At 38.5% G+C, this 23501-nt stretch overlaps 1 protein-coding gene across 3 annotated transcripts in view; it reads left to right on the top strand.

Annotated features, from left to right (window-relative positions):
* The first annotated feature begins 86 nt into the window (after positions 1-86).
* The window catches only part of Mlh1 (mutL homolog 1), a 45668-nt gene continuing 22253 nt past the window's right edge, over positions 87-23501 (top strand). The window contains exons 1-11 of one of the 3 annotated variants that reach the window (XM_048795240.1): positions 87-249; positions 2530-2620; positions 5137-5235; positions 8836-8909; positions 10834-10906; positions 12108-12199; positions 14112-14154; positions 14295-14383; positions 16267-16379; positions 19122-19215; positions 21371-21524. In XM_048795240.1, coding sequence (XP_048651197.1) covers positions 16313-16379; positions 19122-19215; positions 21371-21524 — 315 coding nt within the window. In that variant the 5' untranslated portion in view covers positions 87-249; positions 2530-2620; positions 5137-5235; ... (4 more) ...; positions 14295-14383; positions 16267-16312. The other 2 variants (XM_015489516.2, XM_015489515.2) reach the window with 2 other exon arrangements.

Below are 23501 nucleotides of genomic sequence, written 5' to 3'. Positions count from 1 at the left end.
GTAGCTACGACCAACAAACCAATTGGAAGAGCGGACAGTGATTTCTAACGCGCAAGCGCACATCCTTCTAAGCGAGTGCGAGGCAGCCTTAGGAACAGACGAAGAGGCCCAGCAGCCCACGCAGTTGAGAAACTTGATTGGCATTCAAGCTGCCCAATCAACAGCTGCCACTACAGGGTGGTACAGGATGGTGTAAACCATAATTGAAGGAAGACCAAGGGCTTGAGGGACTGAAGTGATTGGCTGAAGGTACTTCCGGCGAGCATCTAGACGCGACTTGGGCCTCTCTGGCGCCAAAATGTCGCTTGTGGCGGGGGTTATTCGGCGGCTAGACGAGACAGTGGTGAATCGCATCGCGGCGGGGGAAGTTATTCAGCGTCCAGCAAATGCGATCAAAGAGATGATTGAAAACTGGTATGGAGGGAGTCGAGCCTGGTTCACTTAGATTCTACGACCTAAAGGGCCGCTTCTCTGAATGGCGCGGACACGCCTCCGTGACGAGGGCGGAGGCGCATCCGGCGCAGGCCGGTGTCATTGGAAGCCGCTGGAATCCTGGGCGCGCGTGGGTCCCGCCTTTTCCTTTCCCGGGAACCGAGAATTTGTCCACTGCTCTCGCGATACCTAGATTCTAGGGCGTGTGGGGCGCCTGTAGCAGGGGTGTGTTCGGCATAGCTTTAGTGGTACCGTTAACTCAGAGAGCTATTTAAAATTATGCAGAAGATGCGAAATTAAGGATGTATAAAAATTTATCGTGGGAGAAAAAAAATCTTCTTTCAGTGTATACCATGTTATCAGTTTCTTATTCAAGAAATCCAACGTGTTCAAAGGCACAATTGTTGAGTTTTATTAAAAATAAATCGTTGGGGGCTAAGGCTGTAGCTCGGTGGAGAGCTCGCAAGCACGTGTGAGGCACTGGGTTCGATCCTCAGCGCCATGTAAAATTCAGTGAATAAAACGCATTGTGTCCATCTACAGCTAAAAATATTTTAAAAAAATAATAAATCATTGGAGTTTTAAGACAGGCTAATGGACGTTGGGCTTAACTTTGAATTCCCTTATTACCAAGTCAGTGGCCTCACTGCCTTTGACTTTTTGGAGAGGTGCTTTGAAGATGTCTGACTTATTAGGGCATCTGTTGATTCTAATGCTTAGCCCTGTCGCAAACATGGAGCAAAGATGTTAAAAAAAATATGTGGAAAGAAAATTGGGCGTGAATTGTAAACCTTACAAAAGACAAGGACCCAAAGACTATGTCATGTCCTTTGTATTAAAATCACTTGATGTTAATAAAGTCCATACATTATTAGAAAAGAAAAATCTTCTTTCTGGTGAAGAATGACAGATTTGTAGAGAGATTCATTGTAAAAACATAAATCATTCAGAGCGATGGGACTGAAAGAGCAGTGGGTCAGAAAGGACCTCAGAGGGAAAATAAGAAAATTGGTAGAAGAGACACACACAAAAAGAAACATGGAAGCTGGGGACGTGTTTTCATTTGATTTGTGGTGGTAGTATAAGTCGTTGTCTGGCTTTTGTTTCTATAGTGTTAGAATAAACAGAATAACTTAAAACCAATTATTGTACCTTGCCCAAATTCTGTATAACAAAACTAAACATACTAGTTCAGTGGCTTATAATTAATTCTGTAAGCAGAGATTTTATATGGAGTCCAGTTAGACTCTTTTTAATATATGTCATGATGGCTGATACAACGTCAATAAAGGGGCTCCTGAGACAGGTCTTTAATGTTTAAATAACTTATTTTATTATTTCCGAATAAAGAATTTTCTGTGAGCAAGTCAATAACTTCTTTCTCATGCAGCTCCAGGCTGAATTTATTTTCTCTAATAGGTGCTTTGTGTGTATAGGCTACTCTCTGAAAGCGCGAAAGATTTATTGACTTCTTAAAGAACTTTCTGCCTTACCATTTTTTTCTTTACCATAGGTATGTTTTTCTTTTGTTTTGTTTTTGGTGGTACTGGGGATTGAACTCAGAGGCACCCTGCTACTAAGCTACATCCCTAACCTTTTTTGAGAGAGGGTCTCCCTAGTTACTCAGGCTGGCTTCAAACTTATGACCCCTCTGCTTTAACCTCCAAAGGAGTTGGGATTATGTGCCATCACACCTGACTATATGTTCTTAAAGAGAAGGGATAATGGAGAAAAACATTTAGAATTTTTAAAAATGACATTAGAATCTCTTAGAAATCTGAATAAAATCGATAGTAAAATTAGTTGAGAAGAGAGAAAGATGTGTTTGCTGAAAGGTTCCTACTTCTGAATTTGACTTTTTTTCCCTAAAAGAATAGAAATAGTTCTGAATGACCTATTAGAAATGATGTTGTTCTTCTTTCTATCTTACACAGTATTTAAATTCATATGATGTAGACATGGAGTGTGTAAAACAAATGAAAAAACACATCACAAGCACTCTTTATTTGGAGTTCATTGTTATTGCTTGACATATATTAAAATATATGCAATAGAATAGTTGCAGACTGATAATCTATTTTCTTTTTGATTTGCCAGTTTAGATGCAAAATCCACGAGTATTCAAGTGGTTGTTAAAGAGGGGGGTCTGAAGTTGATTCAGATCCAAGACAATGGCACTGGAATCAGGGTAAGTAAGACCTCAGAAAAGCAGGATGTTTGTGTGCTTCGTGTCATATCTCTGCAGGAAAATGCAGAACCTTTCCCCTTACTGGAAACTTTAGGCTTTTGTAATTAGAAATTTTTGACTGAAGAATTCAATACAAACAATAATTATGTGTTCTATTTTGTGTTGTATATTGTTCAGTGGATACAGCAGTGAATAAAATAGACAAAAATCCTTTCTCATACTACAATGGGTATTTCCATTATAGTAATGGGAAACAAGCAGGTATAATAAGTAGTATGTCATATGGCATTAACTAAAGCAAGGGAAAGATAATGGGGGAGTGGGTAGGAATGCAACTTAAATAATTCAGGAAGGCTTTAGTATGCATATGATATTTAAGGAGAGATGTGGGTAGAGATCAAGGAATAAATCATGAAATTATTCAAAGGATAAATCTTTTGGGCAGAAAGAACAGAAAAGACAAAGATCATGAGAGGAAGAATGCCTGGCATGTTTAAGGACCCACAAGGAAGCAAGTGTGTCTAAAGTAGGTTGAGCAAGGAGCTGAAGTCAGAGAGAGAACATGCTGGACCTTGTGGTACATAGTAAAATCTTTGGCTTTTTTTAGTGACTGTGGTATGATACTACTAGAGGTTTTAAGCAAAGTGTTATATGACTTGGTGGTTTTATAAAAAGTTCTTTGTTTGCCATGTGGGAAAATAGACTGCAGAAAGACAGGGCAGGAACAAGGAGGGGGCTCTTGCAACAATTCAGGAGGGTATATTAGTGCCTTGGATCAATTTGGCTATAGAAGAGATATAAGAAGCAATGTGATCCTGAGTTAATTATGAAGGCAAAGCTCTCAGAATTTGTGATTTGGGGTGTGAGAGAAAAATCAGGATTGAGTTAGGTTTTGGCCTGTATAAATGGTGAAAAAAATTGCCATTTACTGAATGGGAAAGATTATGGAAGAAACAGGTTTGGAGAAGATGGGAAGTTCATTTTGGCACACATTAAATTTAAGATTTTTCGGGCTGGGGATGTGGCTCAAGCGGTAGCGCATTCGCCTGGCTTGCGTGCGGCCCGGGTTCGATCCTCAGCACCACATACAAATAAAGATGTTGTGTCGGCCAAAAACTAAAAAATAAATATTAAAAAAAAAAATTAAGATTTTTCTTTGTGTGAGGGTCTGAAATGCAGTGTATAGTTTGCAGGTAAAAATTTGGGAGTCGTCTGCATTTTTATACTGTTAAAAAGCATAAGACTAGGGGCTGGGGTTGTGGCTCAGCAGTAGCGCGCTCACCTAGCACTGCAAGGTGCTGGGTTTGATCCTCAACACCACATAAAAATAAATAAATAAATAAAACAAAGGTATTGTGTTCAACTACAACTAAAAAGATATTTTTTAAAAAAAGCATAAGACTCACCTAAAAAGGTGCTCAGCGTTAGTGAGAAGGAAGTGCAAATACAAGCCACAGTGAGATACCATATCACACCCATTAGGATGACTGTTATCAAAATAATAATAAAATTATTGGCAAGAAGGTAGAGAAATTGGACTCCTTGTGGATCGCTGATGGAAATGTAAAATAGTGTAGCCACTATGAAAAATAGTATGGTGATTCCTCAAAAAATTAAACAGAATTGCCATATGTTTCAACAATTCCACCTCTGTTACACACAGAAAGTGAAAGCAAGAACTTGAACAAATATTTGTATGATCATGTTCATTGCAGCACTATTCACGATAGTTAACTGGTAAAAATTCAAGTGTCTATCAACAGACGAATGGATAAACAAGATGTGATACATATATACACACAATGGGATGATATTTAGCCTTAAATAAGAATAAAATTTTGACAAATGCTACAGTATGGATGAACCTTAAAGACACTATGTTAAGTGAAATAAATCAGTCATAAAAGAGCAAATATGTGATTCCTATTATAAGAGGTTTCTAGAATAGTCAAATGCATTAAACTCAAAGTAGAATGGTGGTTTCCAGGGATTGGGGGAAGATGAAGAATGGAGAGTTATTGATGATTGAGTACAGAGATTCAATTTGGGGAAGATGAAAAAGTTCTGGAGAGGTTGCTTAACACTGTGAATGAATCTATCACCACTGAACTGGATAATTAAAAATGGTTAAGATGAAAGTTTTATGTTAACATGTATTTTATTACAATTTAAAAAGTTGTAGATATTTAAAAGTTTTTCTAATTAAAAAAGTAGGCTATGAGACCGAATGAGATCATCAAGATAGTGAGTATAGATAAGGATGAGGTCCACGATTGAAATCCTGTGTTACTCCAGGGGTAGGAGGTGGAAAGAGCAAATGACACTGAAAAGGAACAGCCTAGTAAGAAAGTAGGAATGCCAAGACAATGTGGTATTCTGAATACAAAGTGAGGAAATCACCACTAATTTAAAAATACTTCTAAGAGAAATTTATTTCTAAATTGATAAAATGGAAATTCAGGAAGATTTAGAAAAATGGATAACATAATTATTTGCTTTTTTAAAAAATTTTCTAGAAGGAAGATCTGGATATTGTGTGTGAGAGGTTCACTACAAGTAAACTGCAGACCTTTGAGGACTTAACCAGTATTTCTACCTATGGCTTTCGGGGTGAGGTAAGTAAAGGTTTAAAGAAATGTGTAAAATATCCTCACATGATGACATTGCTGTCATTTCAGGATATATTTCTCAATATGAGAGGTAATAAGATTTGGTATTTTTTACTTGTTAAATATATGCAAATTTGAAACAACTTAATTAAATTTAGTTTCCACGACTGAAAAGTATTCATAAATATTTAATATTACTATGAACTCCCCAGATGTTATGTGTCACTTGATAGAAATACCCAAAACCACTTATAAAGTTTTCTTGTCAAAAACTGAAATGTGGAGCTGGGTGTGGCAGTGCATGCCTGGAATCACAGCTACTAGAGAGGCTGAGACAAGAGGGTTACAAATACAAGTATAGCTTGGGCAATGTAGTGAGACCCTGTCTCAAAATACAAAAATTAAAGAAGATTGGGGGTGTAGCTGAGTGGTAATGCATTTGCCTAACATGTCAGGTCCTGGGTTCACTCTCCAGGACCACCAAAAAAAGAAAGAAACAAAAAAGTGAATCTGGGGGCTGGGGTTGTGGCTCAGTGGTAGAGCACTTGCCTAGCACTTGTGAGGCACTGGGTTCGATCCTCAGCACCACATAAAAATAAAATAAAGGTATTGTGTCCAACTACAACTAATATATATATTATGTATATAATATATATATTTCATTCATATATATATGAATGAAAGTGAATCTGCTCAATATTTGAATCTAAGTAGCAATATAGGAAAAACATAGAAGTCAAGCAATAGTAGAGAAGGATAACAATCACCTCTAGATTAAGAGAGATTTAAAAGGCCTTATGAATCAACTTCATTTACTAGAGCTTATTGAATCCTAATGTGAGCAAAGTGTGAAAAAAAAATGAGACATATTTGAGATGTATTTGAACTATTTGATAGCATTAAGGAGAAATTATTAAGTCTCTTATTATAAAATATCATGAGGTTCATTTGAGCTTGTGTTTTTTAAGATACACTCTAAATTATATGTGGGTAAAATTATAGGAATGTATGATATGGAAAATAGACAAAAATATTTTTAAGACTGAATGGGGTCTCTATTTTTTAACGTAATTCCTATGGATACCTTTTCATCCAATAAGTATAGGCCTACATAATTTTTAATGGGTACACATTATTTTATTATGTATGTATACTATAGGTTGTTTGAGTGACTTCCTGTTAAGACGCTGCTGTTTTTTCCAGTGTAAAGCTTTGATGAAATACTGCATTTTGTTTAGTTATTTTCTTAGAATAAATTTATAGAAGTAACATTCCTGGGTAAAAGTAGACATACTTTTAAGACAATTGGTAGTGTTTTCTTATTGCTGACTGCCCAAAATTACCACAAACTTAGTGGCATAAAACAACACAAATTTATTATCCTGTACTTCTGGAGGTCAGAAGACTTGGAGCTTACTTGGTCATTTTCTTTCTGGAGGCTATAGAGAACCAGAGAAACTGTCATGAGTAGTTATTTTGGGAAAACAAGAGTGGAGGTAGAGAAGAGGAAAAGAGCCTATTACTTTTCATTTCAGGGCTTTCTGTAGCTTCTGAACTTTTTATCATCATGGGCATGTATTACTTTTACTTAATTTTTAAAAATTAAAAAGTGTCTCTGATCTAATCTGTGTAATGTTGTTCTATTTACTTCAAACCAGAGTGTTCTCAAGCATCCTTGTGCTCATAGTGATAGTGACCCGAGGCTGCCTCAGGTCAAGCTCCAGAGACACAGTTTCATTCTGGCTTTGAAATTCCCTGGGTCAATTTCCAAGCCCTTGGTCTCTGGAGCGTTGCCCTAGCTGTGGAACATCTTCAGGGCTATTATCTCTCTGCAGTTAAATAGGGAAGATTTATTGAGGGTTTGTGCCAGTCATGGTTCTCAGCAGATGTATGTATTAACTCTTAATTCTGACAGTAGCCCCACAGAGTAGGTTTTTCAGAAGCCCTGTTTTATACAGGGAGAAGTATACAGAGTGATGAAGAATGTAGTCAGGGCACACAGCTAGAAAGTGACAGAGTGGGAAACTGAACCAGGCCCTTGACTCCACAATCTGAGCTCCTGTCTGTCTGTTTCCCTGTCAGCAACAATGCCTCTTTGAAGCAGCAAGACCATCTGCTGGACCATGTGTAGTGTCACTCTCTCTTCCAGATGTTGTGTAGTACTGTACTACTGTACATATGTAATGTTCTTCCTTACATAGGTCTCCAAATAATTTGCTTTTTTTAATGATGAAAATTACATAAACCAAGGATTCTTGACAAAGTAATCTCTGAGCCCGATCCATGTTGCTTTTTTTGTTTTTGCCCAGGCTAGTCACAAACTCCTGAATGCAGGTGATCTTCCTGCCTCAGCCTGCCAAGTAGAGCTATGTTCCTTTTAATGAACTGAACCTCCTTCAAGTGTGTAGAAGCTGTTATGAAGACCCCATTATAGCATAGTTTCTGGGTGGCATCTTTATATACTATGTGGTCCTTGTGAAGAGATTCAGATCTCAAAGGACCAGGAAACCAGTCTGAGTTATAAGGGGAAAGAAATGGTCATGGGTTTCTAAAATATATTTTGATTTAATTGTATCATTTAAATTTTATATTTGTAAACATGTAATTGCTTATTAAAAAAATAGCTTTGCTGGGCACAGTGGCGCGGCACACCTATAATCCTAGCAGCTCAGGAGGCTGAGGCAGGAAGATTGTGAATTCAGAGCTGGCCTTGGCAAAAGTGAGGTAATAAACAACTCATTGAGACCCTGTCTCTAAATAAAATACAAAATAGGGCTGGGGATGTGGCTCAGTGGTCAAATGCCTGTGAGTTCAAACCCTGGTACCTCCCTCCCAAGTTTTGAGTAACAATTTATAGCATCATCTATTTGGAGTGATTTCATTATCCATTTCTGAAGGCAAGTTTTAAAATTTATTGAAGGGGTTACAGGTATGACTTAGTGGTAGCATGCTTTCCTAGCATGCATGAGGCCTTGGGTCTTCAAAAGACAATGTGTTAAGGTCTTGTCCCCAGCTTGGCATTATTGAAAACTTTAAGAGGTGGGCCTAGTAGGAGGTCTTTAGATCATTGGGGGTGTGCCCTTTAAGGAGGTAATGGGCCCCTTCCTCTCCTTCATTTCTTTTGGCATTCCACAGCCATGAGGTGAGTGACTTTGCTTCCCCTATCCCCACCCATGCTCTTCACCATTATTGTGCCTTGCTATAGGCTCAAAAGCACAGAGGCTAACTCACCATGGACTAAGTCTCTGACTGAGCCACAGTAAGACTTTTCTCTTTATAAGTTGTTTATTTCACATATTTGTTCTGTAGTAATAGAAAGCTAACTAATACAATGGCTATAGTTCTACCACCTGAATATAATTGTTGTTAGCACATTAATGCTTTGATGGGTTTCCTTTTGGATTTTTTAAGAAATATATTTTCATGTTCTAGTGATTATGTTACTGATTCAATTTTGTATCCTCTCTTTAAATGTCATCAAAGTGCTGGTTGTTATCACAGGTGAATACAGAATGAAAGAGGCAATTTAGATAAGCTTTCCCTTTTGACGAGGTGGGAGATTGAGCAGTGTGTTATTATCTTATTCTATTTCCTTTTCTTTCCTAGGCATTGGCCAGCATAAGCCATGTGGCTCATGTTACTATTACAACCAAGACAGCTGATGGAAAGTGTGCATACAGGTATAGTGCTGACTTATTTTACTCCTGTATGTTCATCTTGTACTTTTTGCCTGGATCTCAGAGTAATCATAACTAAATACCAAGCGTGATCTTTTTTTTGGCTGAGATCTTGGGTAAGTTTTCTTTCCTCTCTGTTGTTAAATTGATAATCCACAGGGATGATTACTAGATGATATTCTTACTTCTTGGATTCCTAAAATATAAAATGTAACATATTAAGTATCCAGCAAGGTGTGTATCTTACCCATAAATATTCTGAGTAAATGGTGGTTGCTGATGTTAATTCTGCTTCTTTATCCTTTAGTAGGATATCATTTGGGGCTGATTACAGGGCTGTGACTGGGATGCTGAAGGCTCATAGTACCGTTGCTGGCTCCTGAGCCACCAGCTCATGCTATCCTTATGTTCCTGGACTGTCTTGCCTTCTCATGAGTGGCTGCTTGCTGGCTGTTCTGCTGACACAACTTCCAGAGGCTGATGAATGGCCTTGGAACAGAACAAAATGGAATTCAGGGAATCAAAATTGCACTTTGTTTTTATAAGCCCTAGCTATTTACTAGATGAAGACAGGAGTACCCAATTCATGCCAAATTTTTTTTTGAAAATTAGACATACAGATTATTTGTCAATCAAAATAAAAAATTTCAAGTTCTAATGGTTATGTTATTGTTTTAATTTTATATCCTCTCTTTAAATATGTCATCAAAGTGCTGGTTGTTATCACAGGTTAATACAGAATGAAAGAGGCAATTTAGATAACCTTTCCCTTTTGATGAAGTAGGAGATTGAGCAGTGTGTTTTTATTTCATTCTATATCCGTTTCTTAGTCTTCTTCAGCAAACAAATGTGCAAAGTAATGAGCGCTTCAGAGTATACAGCGTGTAAGCTAGGGGAGTTGACTAGGTGTGAATTATAATTGCCCCAGCATCTGGGTGGACTGGTATGATTTGAATCATATAAAAAAAACTTGGAGATCGTTGCGAATTAATGTGTCCCAAATTAATTCTTGACCTCTGGGATCATGTTTTCCCCTGCCTAGGATCTAGTGTCTCCCCTTTTGTGACCGCATGAAATCTGGAGTCATCATCTTGGCAACCAGTACCTTCCCAGTGTGTCTTTAGTCTGCCCTTCCAGCCTCTTCTCGAGACACATTCTCAGCTGCCATGTATTCAGAAGCCTCTATGCTTTTGTTTGTTTTCCCCTTCTTAGATGGTCTTTCTTGGTTTCTCCACCTGAAACCTTCCTCCCTGAAGCCCAGATGAACTGTCCTCTCTTCTTTGATGCCTTTACCAGCCCTCACTCCCACCCAGGCCATATGGCTCCTTCTCTAGATCACTTAGCACATTCTTCTGTCCTTTAGGTAAAACTGTCCCCTCTCTAGGGCAAGTGTTTTCTAAGACCTTTCTTTATCATCAGTGCTTCCATAGTCTTGGTACATGGTTGCTCCTCAATCAGTGATTGCAGAATTGTATCAGACATTTACTATTGTCTTAGGCAATGGCAAAACTATAGTAGCTCAGAATTTAGCAGCTAAAAAAATCAAAATTTGCTCGAACAGGGACCATTTTTTAAATTTTAATTTGGTTAGAATTAATATGAAAGTAATAGAAAAAGTAATAAAGAGAATATATGATATGCCTGTATTTTAATTTGTTGGTATAATTTTTTTACAGTTTGGATAAGTATCTCATTTTCTTTTTTTATTTTATTTTATTTTTTTATTAGCTACACATGACATTACAATGATCTTGGCAATTCATACATTTGAATCATTGGGGTATCTCATTTTTCTGATTGTACAGATTGCAGAATCACACTGGTCATAGAATCACCTATATACATACTGCAATCATAATGTCTATTCTATCTGCTGAGTATCTCATTTTCTATTAGATATTAATAATCTTGCATATTTTCTGATTAGAGCAACTTACTCCGATGGAAAGCTGAAAGCTCCTCCTAAACCATGTGCTGGCAATCAAGGGACTCAGATCACGGTAAGAATGTAAATTGTTGAAAAAGAGCTTTGTATAAATATTGAAAAATAAATGTCTTGGAGTTTTTAGGCTAATAATAAAATTAATTTTTGCTAGTTAATAGAAGACCAAAGATATCACCCTGTAAGCAAGAAAAATGATTCTTGGGTTTTGTGGCATGGCAGCCTGCCCACCCTTTTATCTTTTGTAAGGAGTTGGGATGGCAAAAATCAGTGGCAGGGTAGTTAGAATTGAAAAAACATTAAGGTTGGCTCCAGACAACATGATTTGGAGTCCCAGCCTGATCAGTCAATGGTTGTGTCTAGAGGCAAGTCACTTAACAAGTTTTCTCATCTATTAAATGGAACAAAGAATATGTGCACAGCTGCCTCAAAGTGTATTTGGTAGATCATATGACTATATCATTAGTCAGGAGGAAGTCCATCATGCTGCCTTATTTCTAGAATGCCTTGGTTAGTCTCTTTCCATTTTCTGACCCCACAAAACATCTGCTGTCATGTTATACACTCTTTCCCGCACCACAAATCCCAACTAGAGCACATCTCCTTAAAGGTCATTCTAACATTTTAACTCCTGGGCATGATGAAGCAGGCAGTAGGCATAAATGAATGTGGTATACTTGTTAGTGCATGTTAACAAGGAGCCTTGACAGGGTGACTACAGCATGATTTCCAGAAAGTCCAAATGATCTCGGAAATTTTGTGATTATCCTTAGTTTGAAAAATATCTTTAAATGCCATGTGATATTGTCATTTTTTATAAATTTACATGTATGACCCCCTAAATTATGATTTCTCCTGAGTAAGACTACACTTTAAAATTTGTATTCATATTTTGAGTAGAAAGCAAAGAGCCTAGAGCCAGGGATGTAGCTCAGTGATAGAGCGCTTCTCTAGCATGCACAAGGCTCTGGTTTGATCCCCAGCACCACAAATTAAAAAAAAAAAAAAGCAAAGCAAAAAGGCTAACATACAGATAGCTCTCATAGTTGAGAAATCAGTGAATGAATGTGAGAGGCAGAAAAAAATATTCTTCAATTCCTTTGTCAGTGTTGCCTACTTCCCCAATCAATTCTTGTAAGTATATTGTTAGTAAATATCTTTGGATTCACTACTTTAAAACTCAGGTTTAAGTGAACAATGTGAGCCTTTCTTTCCATGTTCTTCTATAAATTTACAAGAAAAATCAATCTTCTGTTCAGGTGGAGGATCTTTTTTACAACATAACCACAAGGAGAAAAGCTTTAAAAAATCCAAGTGAAGAGTATGGAAAAATTTTGGAAGTTGTTGGCAGGTACAGTCGAAAATGTGGGAGAAAGTCTCTGAGATGTTTCATCAAAGGAATGTTTTGGTGCTAGCAAATTGAAAACCATTGCTGAGCTAGATAGTAAACAGCAATACTAGCGTACATATTGTTCTGATCAAAGCTTAGTCACCAATTCTGAGCTTTTTCTCATCTCCTCAGCAAAGAACAATTGGTCTTTATTATATCAGTGAGGCTGCTTTGGTGGCAACCAAAACAAACTGACCTTAGCTACCTTGAGTTGAACATAAATGTATTGGAAGACTAGAAGTGGAAAAAGGTGTGGACAGCTGCTTCTTGGAGATGACAAAAAGCAGGGTGCCTTCAGGATTTTAGCATTATAATTCTGTTTCAGTTGTTTTTATTCTTTTCCTGACCCTGCTCGAGTATCTTGTTTCCTGGAGAGTATATCTGAAATTGGCATAATTTGGGTCATATGAGCTGCACCCATGACTATGGAATGAACACTTCTTGATTGGTAGTCTTACTGAGAATGCATCAGGTGGAATGGGAACAGGATAGAGGTGATTTCCCAAGGGAAGCTTAGAGACTGTTACCAGAAGTAGAAGAGGGAATTCAGAGTAGGTGAAAGCAACATTATGATCTTGACTGACTTAATCTGCTGCTACAGATAGCTCCAGCATGGGCTTTCCAAACCCACATGTTCTTGCATTGTAATAGATATGTTAATTATTTTTCAGTATTTCTAAAGAAACCTAAAGTGAATTAGACTTTTGCCCATAATAAACTGGTACAGATTTATACATTAAGTTTCTTGGATGTGAGGGCGATCTGGCTGCAACATCTGTCACCCAGTTGATCATCAGAGTTGATTTGGCTGATCTGGCTGACTATGCAGGTGTCCCCTTTCTCCCTTTCCACTCCATGTGCAAACCTCCCAAAGCTGCATGCTTAGTGGAAGAGGATAACCTTCCCCAATAGAGGAGGATGATGTTCTTAGATCAAGGGTATATGAGTAGCTGTACTCCCTGCTAGAACCTCCAAACAAGCTCTCTATTTTTTTTTTTTGTTCCCCCTTTAAATTTATAAATCAGTGTCAGAATATTCATTATCTCCTGAAAATAAAGGAAGTTGGGAGTTTGGGTTCTAGGTGTGATAAAGTGAATTTTTTTTTTTTTTAACTTAAATGCATTGTGCTAGATTCAGTATTTCAGTTCATAGGGAGTATAGAGAGAGGAGTAATAAATAATGGTCAACCAAGCAAAGGCTGGGAGATACTGGAACAGGATCTAGGGGCAGGGGAGAAGCCCGGAAGGAGGGTCTATTGAGGGATCTGAGAGAGAATAAAAGTGTGCAGGGTTTAAAGTTAGCTTTTTAAGATATTCTGGAGGCCCCCAGGCCCTTCTGGACACTATGAAAATAAAACTGCAAGTAAAGAAGAGACTGTGTTGAAAGATCCTTGAGTCCAGTCAGCAACTTATAAAAACAGAAAGGAACCCTGTATTTTGTTTGATTTAGTCCCATTTTAGCATTGAGATCTCTCTAGTCTCTGCTGGTTTATTTTTCTGAGGGTAAAATAGGGTGTATTGAGATATTTTTGTTTGTGTGTGTTTGCTTCTGTCCTTTAGCTCTATTGATTTCGCTGGTTTACTTAACTAGAGGGGCTCTAACATCTATTTTGTATTCTGCCTTTTTTTTTTTTTGTACCGGGGATTGAACTCAGGGGCACTCAACCACTGAAATACAACCTTAGCCCTTTTTTGTATTTTATTTAAAGACAGGGTCTCATTGAGTTGCTTAGTACCTCACTTTTGCTGAGGCTGGCTTTGAACTCTCGATCTTCTTGCCTCAGCCTCCCGCTGGGATTACAAGTGTGAGCCACTGTGCCTGGCTTTGTATTCTGCTATTTTTTGCTTATCATTTATTTTGTTTTTATTTCCAGGTATGCAATACACAATTCAGGCATTAGCTTCTCAGTTAAAAAAGTAAGTTCTTGAATTATGAGGGATGGTTTTGTATTATAACAAAAGGGAATTTTCAATAGTTTGCCTGTGGAGATAAGGTTATGATGTTTTGGTTATAACTATGAGACAGTAAGTCATTGTATCTTCTATTTGTTTATTAGCAAGGCGAGACAGTAGCTGACGTCAGAACACTGCCCAGTGCCACAACAGTGGACAATATTCGCTCCATCTTTGGAAATGCTGTTAGTCGGTACGTTGATAACATATATAAAAAGTCTTTTATATTTCTTATCTTAGTTTTCCAATCAATCACACTATTTTGTAATCTCAAGATAGCACCTGACTTAAGAGTTTGTTTTAGTCAAATATACAGGCTTGACTTTATGCTTCAAGTTTGCTAATAGAATTATTATTTCATGTAATTGACATTTCCAGGGTATGCGTTGCCTCTTAGATGCTATGACTGAAATCAGTGTGTTCTCTCCTGGTCTTTGTGTTTAGGATATTCATAGCATAGTAGAATTCTGTCATTCTTTACTGCTTTCTCTTTTCCTTGAACTTACTTTAGAATTCCATTTATTTATTATTCAATATTTATTAATCTCCTCCCATATTCCAGGCTAGAAGTTAAGTGTAAACATGAATAAAATATTTCTTGCCCTTAAAGACTTGTTTTCAAGTGTTACCAAATCTGCATTGTCAGGAAAGCCTAAGAGGAGAGCTTACTTGTGTTGCAGATTCTTCCTGGTGCTCCCATCTGCTTGTAAAGACCACCATTGCCTTTGTAGATTTCTCAGTGAATCTCAGGTATTCAGAAAGTCCAGATTGGCCATGTTATAATCTGAGGGGAAGAATACTGAAACCCTTCCATATGCCACACATGCAGGAGGTGCTGTGGATACATAGATGCATGGAGAATCTGACAGCCCCTGGTTCACTTTTCCCAGAAATCTTAAAAGCAGCAGCAGTTGTCCAAGTACCAGATTTCTACTTTGAAAGACAAGTTATTCATTCTTTTTACCCTTTTATTTCTAATTAAGTATAAATGAGTTACTATTTTTAAACTGTGCTCCCAGAACAGAGAGAGCTCTTTTACAGTATAACTTTTTAGATTATTGACTAAATTTTAAAACTCATAATTAGGGAAATTCCTAGAGACTATAAGAGATTAGAAATCCCACAGAGCAGCATTTTCCAAAGCAGGTTTCCAGAACACCAGCCTCTTGAGACATTTTGGGAAGAAATGGTTTATAGGTTCAGTGTGTACAGTGTGTACAGGAAACACTATGCTGTCCAACTAGCAAATCCTTAGTGAATGCCAGCTATTCCCCTGGTGCTGGGCTAGAATATATGGTGGGGATACAGTAGTAAACAAAACAGAAACAATTCTTGCCCTCTTAGAACTCTCCAGGTTGAAAGACACATGAGACTATTATGTCATTCATAAGCAGATTGTGCTTGTTGCCTCAATTAAAAATTCAGGACATAATGGAAAAATCTTGTGTCAGATAGTCAGAGAAGGACTTTGAAGAAGTATTCCTTGAGGTGTGAAGAATAAATAGGAATTATTTAACTGCCAGTAAGTTAGCCCTCCAGGCAGAAGGTTCAGTCCTAGGGAAGGCCTTCAGGCAGAGATAAGTGTGGCATATCCAAGAACCAGTCTTTCACATCAACTTACCCTCCCCAATAAACACAATCTGGGGAACAACACATTGGAGCTCCATTGTGGTGCCAAGCTTTACAGTAAGTTGTTAAGCAGAAATAAGTTCCTGGAATTTTAACTCTGGGATTTAGTTACTAAGATGCATAAAACTTTCAGCAAAACAAGGTCTCAGAGCTTGCACCCATCTTTATACCCCAGCAATTAGAGCAGTCCCTGATGTATAGACTAAGTGCTTCACAACACTGACTGTGTTTTGGGTGGGTGATGTGTGTGGGTATGGATGCGTGAATGGACAGATGGACAGATGGACGGGTAGGTCCAGAGGACCTCAATGAACCAAGTCTCTGAGGTCCTCATTTGGCTGGGTTAGTTTATGGGAAGGAGCTGTGTGTTTTCTAATTCTGATTATTTTATAATGTTTGAGTTCTCCAGTGTTTTCAGAGGCCTCAAAATTTATCTTTTCTAACCAGAGAACTGATAGAAGTTGGGTGTGAGGATAAAACCCTAGCTTTCAAAATGAATGGCTACATATCCAATGCAAACTACTCAGTGAAGAAGTGCATTTTCTTACTCTTCATCAACCGTAAGTGAAAAAGAACTACGTGGGGATATATGTTCACAGAGAATTTTATGGAACCCTGCAAAAATTCCTAACTCAGAGGTTTGATTATATGTGGGGAACTCTGTGCCAAAAATTGTTTAATTAGAAAGCATTTATAGTTTTTATCCTAAATCAGTGCTTGGCCCTCTCATTCGTGCTTATTGCTGTCATGGTCTGTGCCGCAGTCTGGCTGGGCACAAAATCACAAGCCACTCAAGCAGGAACAAACTTTATTTTTTGAAACTGCTGCCAATGCCCCGTAAGCTCCCGGGAAGATTGCCGATGGATGCACTCAGCCGTTCTCCCAGCCCACCGGAACCCAAGAGAGGAAGTTCCTCCTCCAGAATTCCCTCCTACCGCACTTCCCCAACCAATGGGAACTCTCCAGGAGTCCCGTAGCAGGCCGAGGTGGACAGCAGGAGTCCAATATCCATATGAATGCAAATCTTAACATAATCATATCATCTCAATGGCTTGCTGGCATCACCTTTCAACCAAAAATGCCATGCATCATATTACTTGGCTGTGGCTCTTAGCAGGTCTGGTTCTTGCTTATAAGAGGGTCTTAGGAGAAAGCATCACAGGCCCTATAATCCAGCACCTTACCCTCTGGAAGTGAATCCTCTACAGCATGCCCTAGATCAAGGGCTGTTGTTTGATATTACACAATAGAACACACTGGGAGTGAGACAAAGACAGAAACAGACACCTTAGCTATTTTTACTGCCATTACAGTAAAAGTTACTGTAACTTAAAAGTTAATATAACTTTTACTGTAATGGCAGTAAAAATACCAAGTTTTAATAACCTTAAGATTTTTCTTTTTAAAGAATGAAATCTGTAATACAAAGAGCATTTCTAGAAATGAGAGAGAAAATTAAGTGCATTTGATTTTTCCCAAATTCCTTTTCAATCCTTATCTTTCTGCTGACATTGTTTATGTAATTCTTATTAAGTAATACTATTTTATGTTCTGCTTTTGTAAACTTAATTGTATGTTACAAGGTTGGTTTTTTTTAATAACTTTATTTTATGTATTTATCTTTATGTTGCACGGAGAATCAAACTCAGGGCCTCACACATGCCAGACAAGCACTGTACCGCTGAGCCACAAGCCCAGCCTCTGTTACAAGGTTTTGATAAAGAAAAAACAACACATAATCCAGACAGTCTGACTCAGTTATCTATCCAAAAATAACATGCATCTTTCTATGTGTTCATTTTCTTATGGCTTGTTTACCTTTATTATTTTTAAGTATTTCATGATAACTTTATAAATTTTGTTTTGTTTGCTGTTAGAAATGTTATATTTCCCTCTTCCACTTACAGGAATAATAATAATAATAAAAGTCTCAAAGTATGCATGTTTTGCAGCAGTTATTCAAAGCAATATAGAAACAGTGATGGGAGAGTCAATCCTTTTATAGACAGATTGTGTTAAACTCATATATTAGCAAGGTTTTTTCCTATTTGCATGAGGAACAATTGAAGCCTGATAGAAAACAAAGCTGGGTGCATGTAACTCACAAAATGATTTTCATTGGGTTTTTTTCTAACTATGAAGAAGAACTGCTTTATAACACACTTGTTGGCTCCAGAATAGACAAGCAGAAATCAGTGTAAGTACCATCTGGCTGTCATGTGTCTGTTTCTGCTGGAGCTGCTCACCATAGTCTCTGTATTATAGCAAATCCTTTCATAATGCCAGGTTCTCGGTAGCAAAGAAAGGTCAGATTCTTACAGTTATACACTATGAAGGCTCACCTAGGTGGCAGAGACAAAGACAACTTGGCTAGTCTCAAGTTTAGAAATTTCAGCAAAAGGGCTCCAGCTGTCCTTTTTGTCAGGTTCCCATTCCAGCTTCAGGCCTGTATGATCAGGGCATGTGTTAAAGAGTACAAGCTCATTATTGCAGAGGCTTTGGATATGGTGAGTAAAAATTATGGTTTCACTTCTTGTTGGAAATATAAAGATGTGCAACATCCTTGGCTACAGTTGGGACAACAGATCATCAGCAAGTTTTCTAAAATCTGCCTCAGAAGAAAGAGCTGTTTTCTGAAAACAGATCTTTCCTCTGATTTTAGTCTTCTCCCAGTCTTGTTATATACCCAACTCCAAACCTGCATCATTTTCTGAATTACATTAAACATGCAGTCAGACATTTGTACTGCCTTAAATTCTAGAAAACTTATTTTTATCTTTCATTACTTGGTATGGAAACCCCACTGTTGGAACCCCCTGAGAGAGTTAGCTGCTCTCACATACCACGTAGCACACACCTCTGTAAGATAGTGCTGACCACTTGGGGTTGGATTAGTCATTCACTAGCATAGTTTCTCCCAGTACTTGGCACGTATGATAGGTAGCCAGTATGTTTTTGCCCAATGAAAATCTGAGAGCTAAGGTCATATTTGTTGCTGGGCCCAACAAGGACACAGCTAGTTAATCCACATGGGCTGATTGAAGGAAGGCAAGGGAGGTGGAGAGACATAATTTATTGCCTCTCATCTCTTCTGCTTTTGGATGAGAAGAGCAAGTCCCATGCCCATAATGTGATGCTGGGAAGTGATGACAGGTATAGGGGCCTTTCTCCATGAGAATCCGATATGGCTCTTGCTCTGGAGGTATTCTTCCTGTGAAAATTTCATGGCTTGGTGGGAGTGCATACCTGTGACCTCCCTATAAAGACAGTTTCAAGCATGTTGCTTTCCTTTTCTTTTTTAGATCGACTGGTGGAATCAACTTCCTTAAGGAAAGCCATAGAAACGGTATATGCAGCATATTTGCCCAAAAACACACACCCATTCCTGTACCTCAGGTATGTAGCACCAAACTCCTCACTCAAGTCTCACAGGAACAGAAATTCTGAGAAAGATGTAGGCTTGCCAATTGGCCAATCAGTGAATCCTATCATGGCTGGCGGAAGGATGCTCTGTCCCTTCTCATAGAGAAAAGGCACAGTTTTCCCTTATGTATTTACTAACTTAGAGAATCTCACTGAGAGCCACTGCCAAGTTGGTGGCAGGAAAGTGAGTAACATGTCTTTCCCCTTCAGGAGGATTGGATAGCTTGTAGGCAGAATAGACAGATGTGCTCAAGAAACTCTGAATATTCCTTCTGCTGAGGTCAGTCTGAAAAACTGAAACAGCTACAGTTTTCCTTCCATCAGTGTCTTCTGCTCTATGGAGGTTCTTGTCTTGGCATGTCCATTGTTGATTGTTCACTTAAATAATTTAGCCACTTAAATAATTATTTAAGTTCATTTAAATAATTTTAATGATTATAAATAATTTGGCACTGGCATTTATACAGACCAAATCCTATGGTAGGTGTTTGAAATACAGAATAAATGTGAAGCGCCCTACCCTAGAGAAAATTATAGTATGGAGAATCTTTTTTCATTGTTTCTTGCTCTACTACTAGCTTGTTTATTTCACAGCCTTGGCATTTTTATCACAACATTACAGAAGACTGCTCTCTTAAGAACAGGGCCCTCCCAGCAGCTCAGGAGGTTGAGGCAAGAGGATTGAGTTCAGAATCAGCCTTAGCAAAAGCAAGGCACTAAGCAACTCAGTGAGACCCTGTCTCTAAATAAAATACAAAATAGGGCTGGGGATGTGGCTTAGTGGTCGAATGCCCCTGAGTTCAGTCCCTGATTGCGGATGCAACTCCCCCACTCCCCCCCCAAAAAAAAAGAACAATAGGGCCATATTTGTACAGGGTACGGGTTCATTCTGAAACATCTTAGGTCTGAAATCTTTTCACTCTGAGCAGAAATTGTGTTAGAAAGAAAGTAATTTTCTCTTCGTTCTAGTTTTGATTGAAGTGGGAAGGGGTGGGAATCATGGCCAAAACTAATTTTTAAACTAAATGTAGAGTTGTTGATTCCCGTTTGTATTCCCTTGCTAGGTGATAAATTGGTCCATTTATCACCTTCTTCTATCTCCGTATCAGTCCATGTCTAAACAGGAGATAGAAACCACACAACAATTAGAACACGGGAAGTTTAAAAAAAGAATTACAAACAGGATTAGAGTAAAGGGAGATCAGGTAGTAAGAGGTGAAGTGACAGGGAGCAGCCATTCCACCAAGGGCTAAGATAGAGTCCCTTTTGCACAACCTCCCCCAACACTGGGGGTTGAGGTGCTGATCTTGTTGAGGAGAATGGAAGTGATTCACTGCATGATGGAAAAGTCAATAAGGCATTCCCCTGCCACTCTGAGAGGCTCTAGTGATAGCTGCCTACAGGAAGGGGCCACATGCTGCTTGAGTATGGAGACAACTCACAAATGCACCCTAACCTGGCAGAGAAACCCTTCTTCCTCCTTTGTCCCTCTGGTGCCCTCTACTGACAAAGTTTCACATTGTAAAGCTTCATTATCATAGAACAAGCAATGAAAGATGATGGACTTGGAGCACAGACAATAAACTGATAGCTGACACAGTCTCTGAACTGATTCTTTTGTTACATTTTACTGATGGAAAGTTCTCTTGCATATGTTCTAGTTTTGATCCTCACATAATACTGAAAAGTAAGTAGGGGACAGATTTCTGGTTACCTTATTGTTACAAATGAGAAAATATCCAGAGAAATTAAGTGACTTTCTTGAGGTCACATAATAAAAAATTCTACTAATTCTAGAATGATGTTGATAATAGCTAACATATTTTAAATATGTTGAGTATGCAAAGTGCTTTACATGAATTTAATTCTGACCACAAACCTGAGACATAAGTAATGCTGTTATGTCTACTTTGCAAATAAAGAAACAAGGGGCAAAGAAATATATTGTAACTTATCTAAAGCTATACAGCTCTTCAGTAGTAAAACCAACATTTGACCACTCACTTGATCTTGAGATTTTAACCACTGCTATTTGGCTTCCCAAGTCATCTAGTCACCATATACACCATGTGTGGATTCCACCCTCCCTCCACAATCTGTGGTAATTGTCCTCTTTTTTTCCTGGCAGTTTGGAAATCAGCCCTCAGAATGTGGATGTCAATGTGCACCCTACAAAGCACGAAGTCCACTTCCTCCACGAAGAGAGCATTCTGGAGCGGGTGCAGCAGCACATTGAGGGCAAGCTCCTGGGCTCCAATTCCTCCAGGATGTACTTTACCCAGGTGAGGGTGTTTCTTTTCTACCTTTGTGCTTTTGTCACCTGGTAGAGTGCCCTGTCAGACATGAGAGCCCAAATTTTTGCCTTGTGCCTTAGAACTTTCTTTGTAATATAACTTTGATAGGTTTCTTTTAGCAGCATTTCTTTCTTTGGGTCTAATTGTGAAGCTGTTACACTATCATCCTGGGACCTAGAGTCATAGGACTGAGTTATTTTCTTCATCTGCCTCTGTCTGGGACCTTGGACTTCCTAGGAAAATGAGCTATCTGAAAATGGAATAGGTAGCTCCTTCAGTGCATTCTTTTGCCCTTGAGATGCTCAGGAAGAGACCAGTTCTACTCATGCAGGGCTGAATGGAGGGGTTGGGCCCCGGGAGGCAGTAGGTAGAGTGGAAAGAACTTTAATATTAATTATACAGACCTAAGTTACCAGCCATTGCCTAGCCTTGCCTCCTGGTCTCCCTCAGTAATGATGGAACTGGTCACCCGTATATCTAAGGACAGTTACAGGCAGTAGGTTAACAGTGAACAGAAGATGTCTGGTCTAGGGGCTGGCACTATGTGTCTTGTTAGAATTATACAGGTCCAATTCTAAGTTACTTTCTTTCTTTGGAGCCTCAGTTTTCCTATCTGTAAAATAAGCAATTTGGACAATATATTCTTTAGTGTCCCCTCCCATTTCTGAAATGATGTGATTCTGGGCAGCCCTCCTATTCATGGCAAGGATGTGTTCATTATAAACACAACAGACACTGAAATTAAAATGGAAATATTTTCTCTATTGTATTATACTGTATTCTGCAAACAGACTTTTGTGAGAGCAAGTTTCAAAGAAAGCTTTAAAAATTACTCAGTGGATGATTGCTTCCCATAAGAACATTCATTCTGTAGAGTCCTGACCCAGTATGTCTTCAGAAGGAAAGTGTATTTCTACATCAGAGAGCCTTACTCTGATGATGCAGTAACACCGACCTTATAGACTCCTGCTGTCATGGAGCATGAGGTCCAACCCAGAGTCCTCCCTGGTCTATAGGGTGATCAGAATACCTTCCTCTTCATCAACAGCAGCTGACCTCTAACTGACCTCTAACTCTTCAGCTATAGAAATGCCATCTTCCTGCTCCCCTGCTTGTGCCTTGTGCCCCACCACCCAGGGCTAGGAAATCAAAGTCCCTGGTTTGCAGTAAAGCCATTTGGTTTGGGAATCAGGAACCCTGGGCCCTCTTGCAGATTTGTTACAATTATGTCATATTGCATAAAGTATTCCATTTTTTTAGACTTTAAAATTCCTACCTGCAAAGTGGTTTTGTTAACTTTTGCTTCCCCAAACCCACCTTTGAATGCTGCAAAAGCAAATGAAGTAAATACATTATAGTGGCTTTAATTGTCCTACAAGAAAGGTTGTACTTTTTTTCATTTTTTAAATTTGTTCGAATTAGTTATACATGACAGTAGTATGCATTTTGAGACATTATACATAAATGGAGCATAACTTCTCATTTCTCTGGCTCTATATGGTGCAGAGTCCATGTACAAAGTAACGTACTCATACATTTATATAGGGTAATAATGTCTCTCATTCTACCTTCCTTCCCATCCGCACAGCCCCATCCCTCCCCTCACTCCCCTCTGCCCAATCCAAAGTTCCTTCATTCTTCCCTACATATCCCCACACTATGGATCAGCATCCACTTATCAGAGAAAACATTTGGCCTTTGGTTTTTTGGAATTGGCTTGTTTCACTTAGCATGATTTTCTCTAATTCCATCTATTTATCTGCATTGCCATAATTTCATTCTTCTTTCAAGCCAAGTAATATTGCATTGTGTATATATGCCACAATTTCTTTATCCATTCATCTGTTGAAGGACATCTAGTTGGTTCCACAATTTAGCTATTGTGAATTGAGCTGCTATAAACATTGACGTGGCTGTGTCACTGTAGTATGCTGATTTTAAGTCCTTTGGGTAAAAACTGAGGAG

Source organism: Marmota marmota, unplaced genomic scaffold, assembly GCF_001458135.2.
Source record: "Marmota marmota marmota unplaced genomic scaffold, marMar, whole genome shotgun sequence".
In the NCBI taxonomy this organism is placed as follows: domain Eukaryota; kingdom Metazoa; phylum Chordata; class Mammalia; order Rodentia; family Sciuridae; genus Marmota; species Marmota marmota.
The sequence above is the reverse complement of the archived record's forward strand: the minus strand, read 5'-3'. Positions and strand labels throughout refer to the sequence as shown.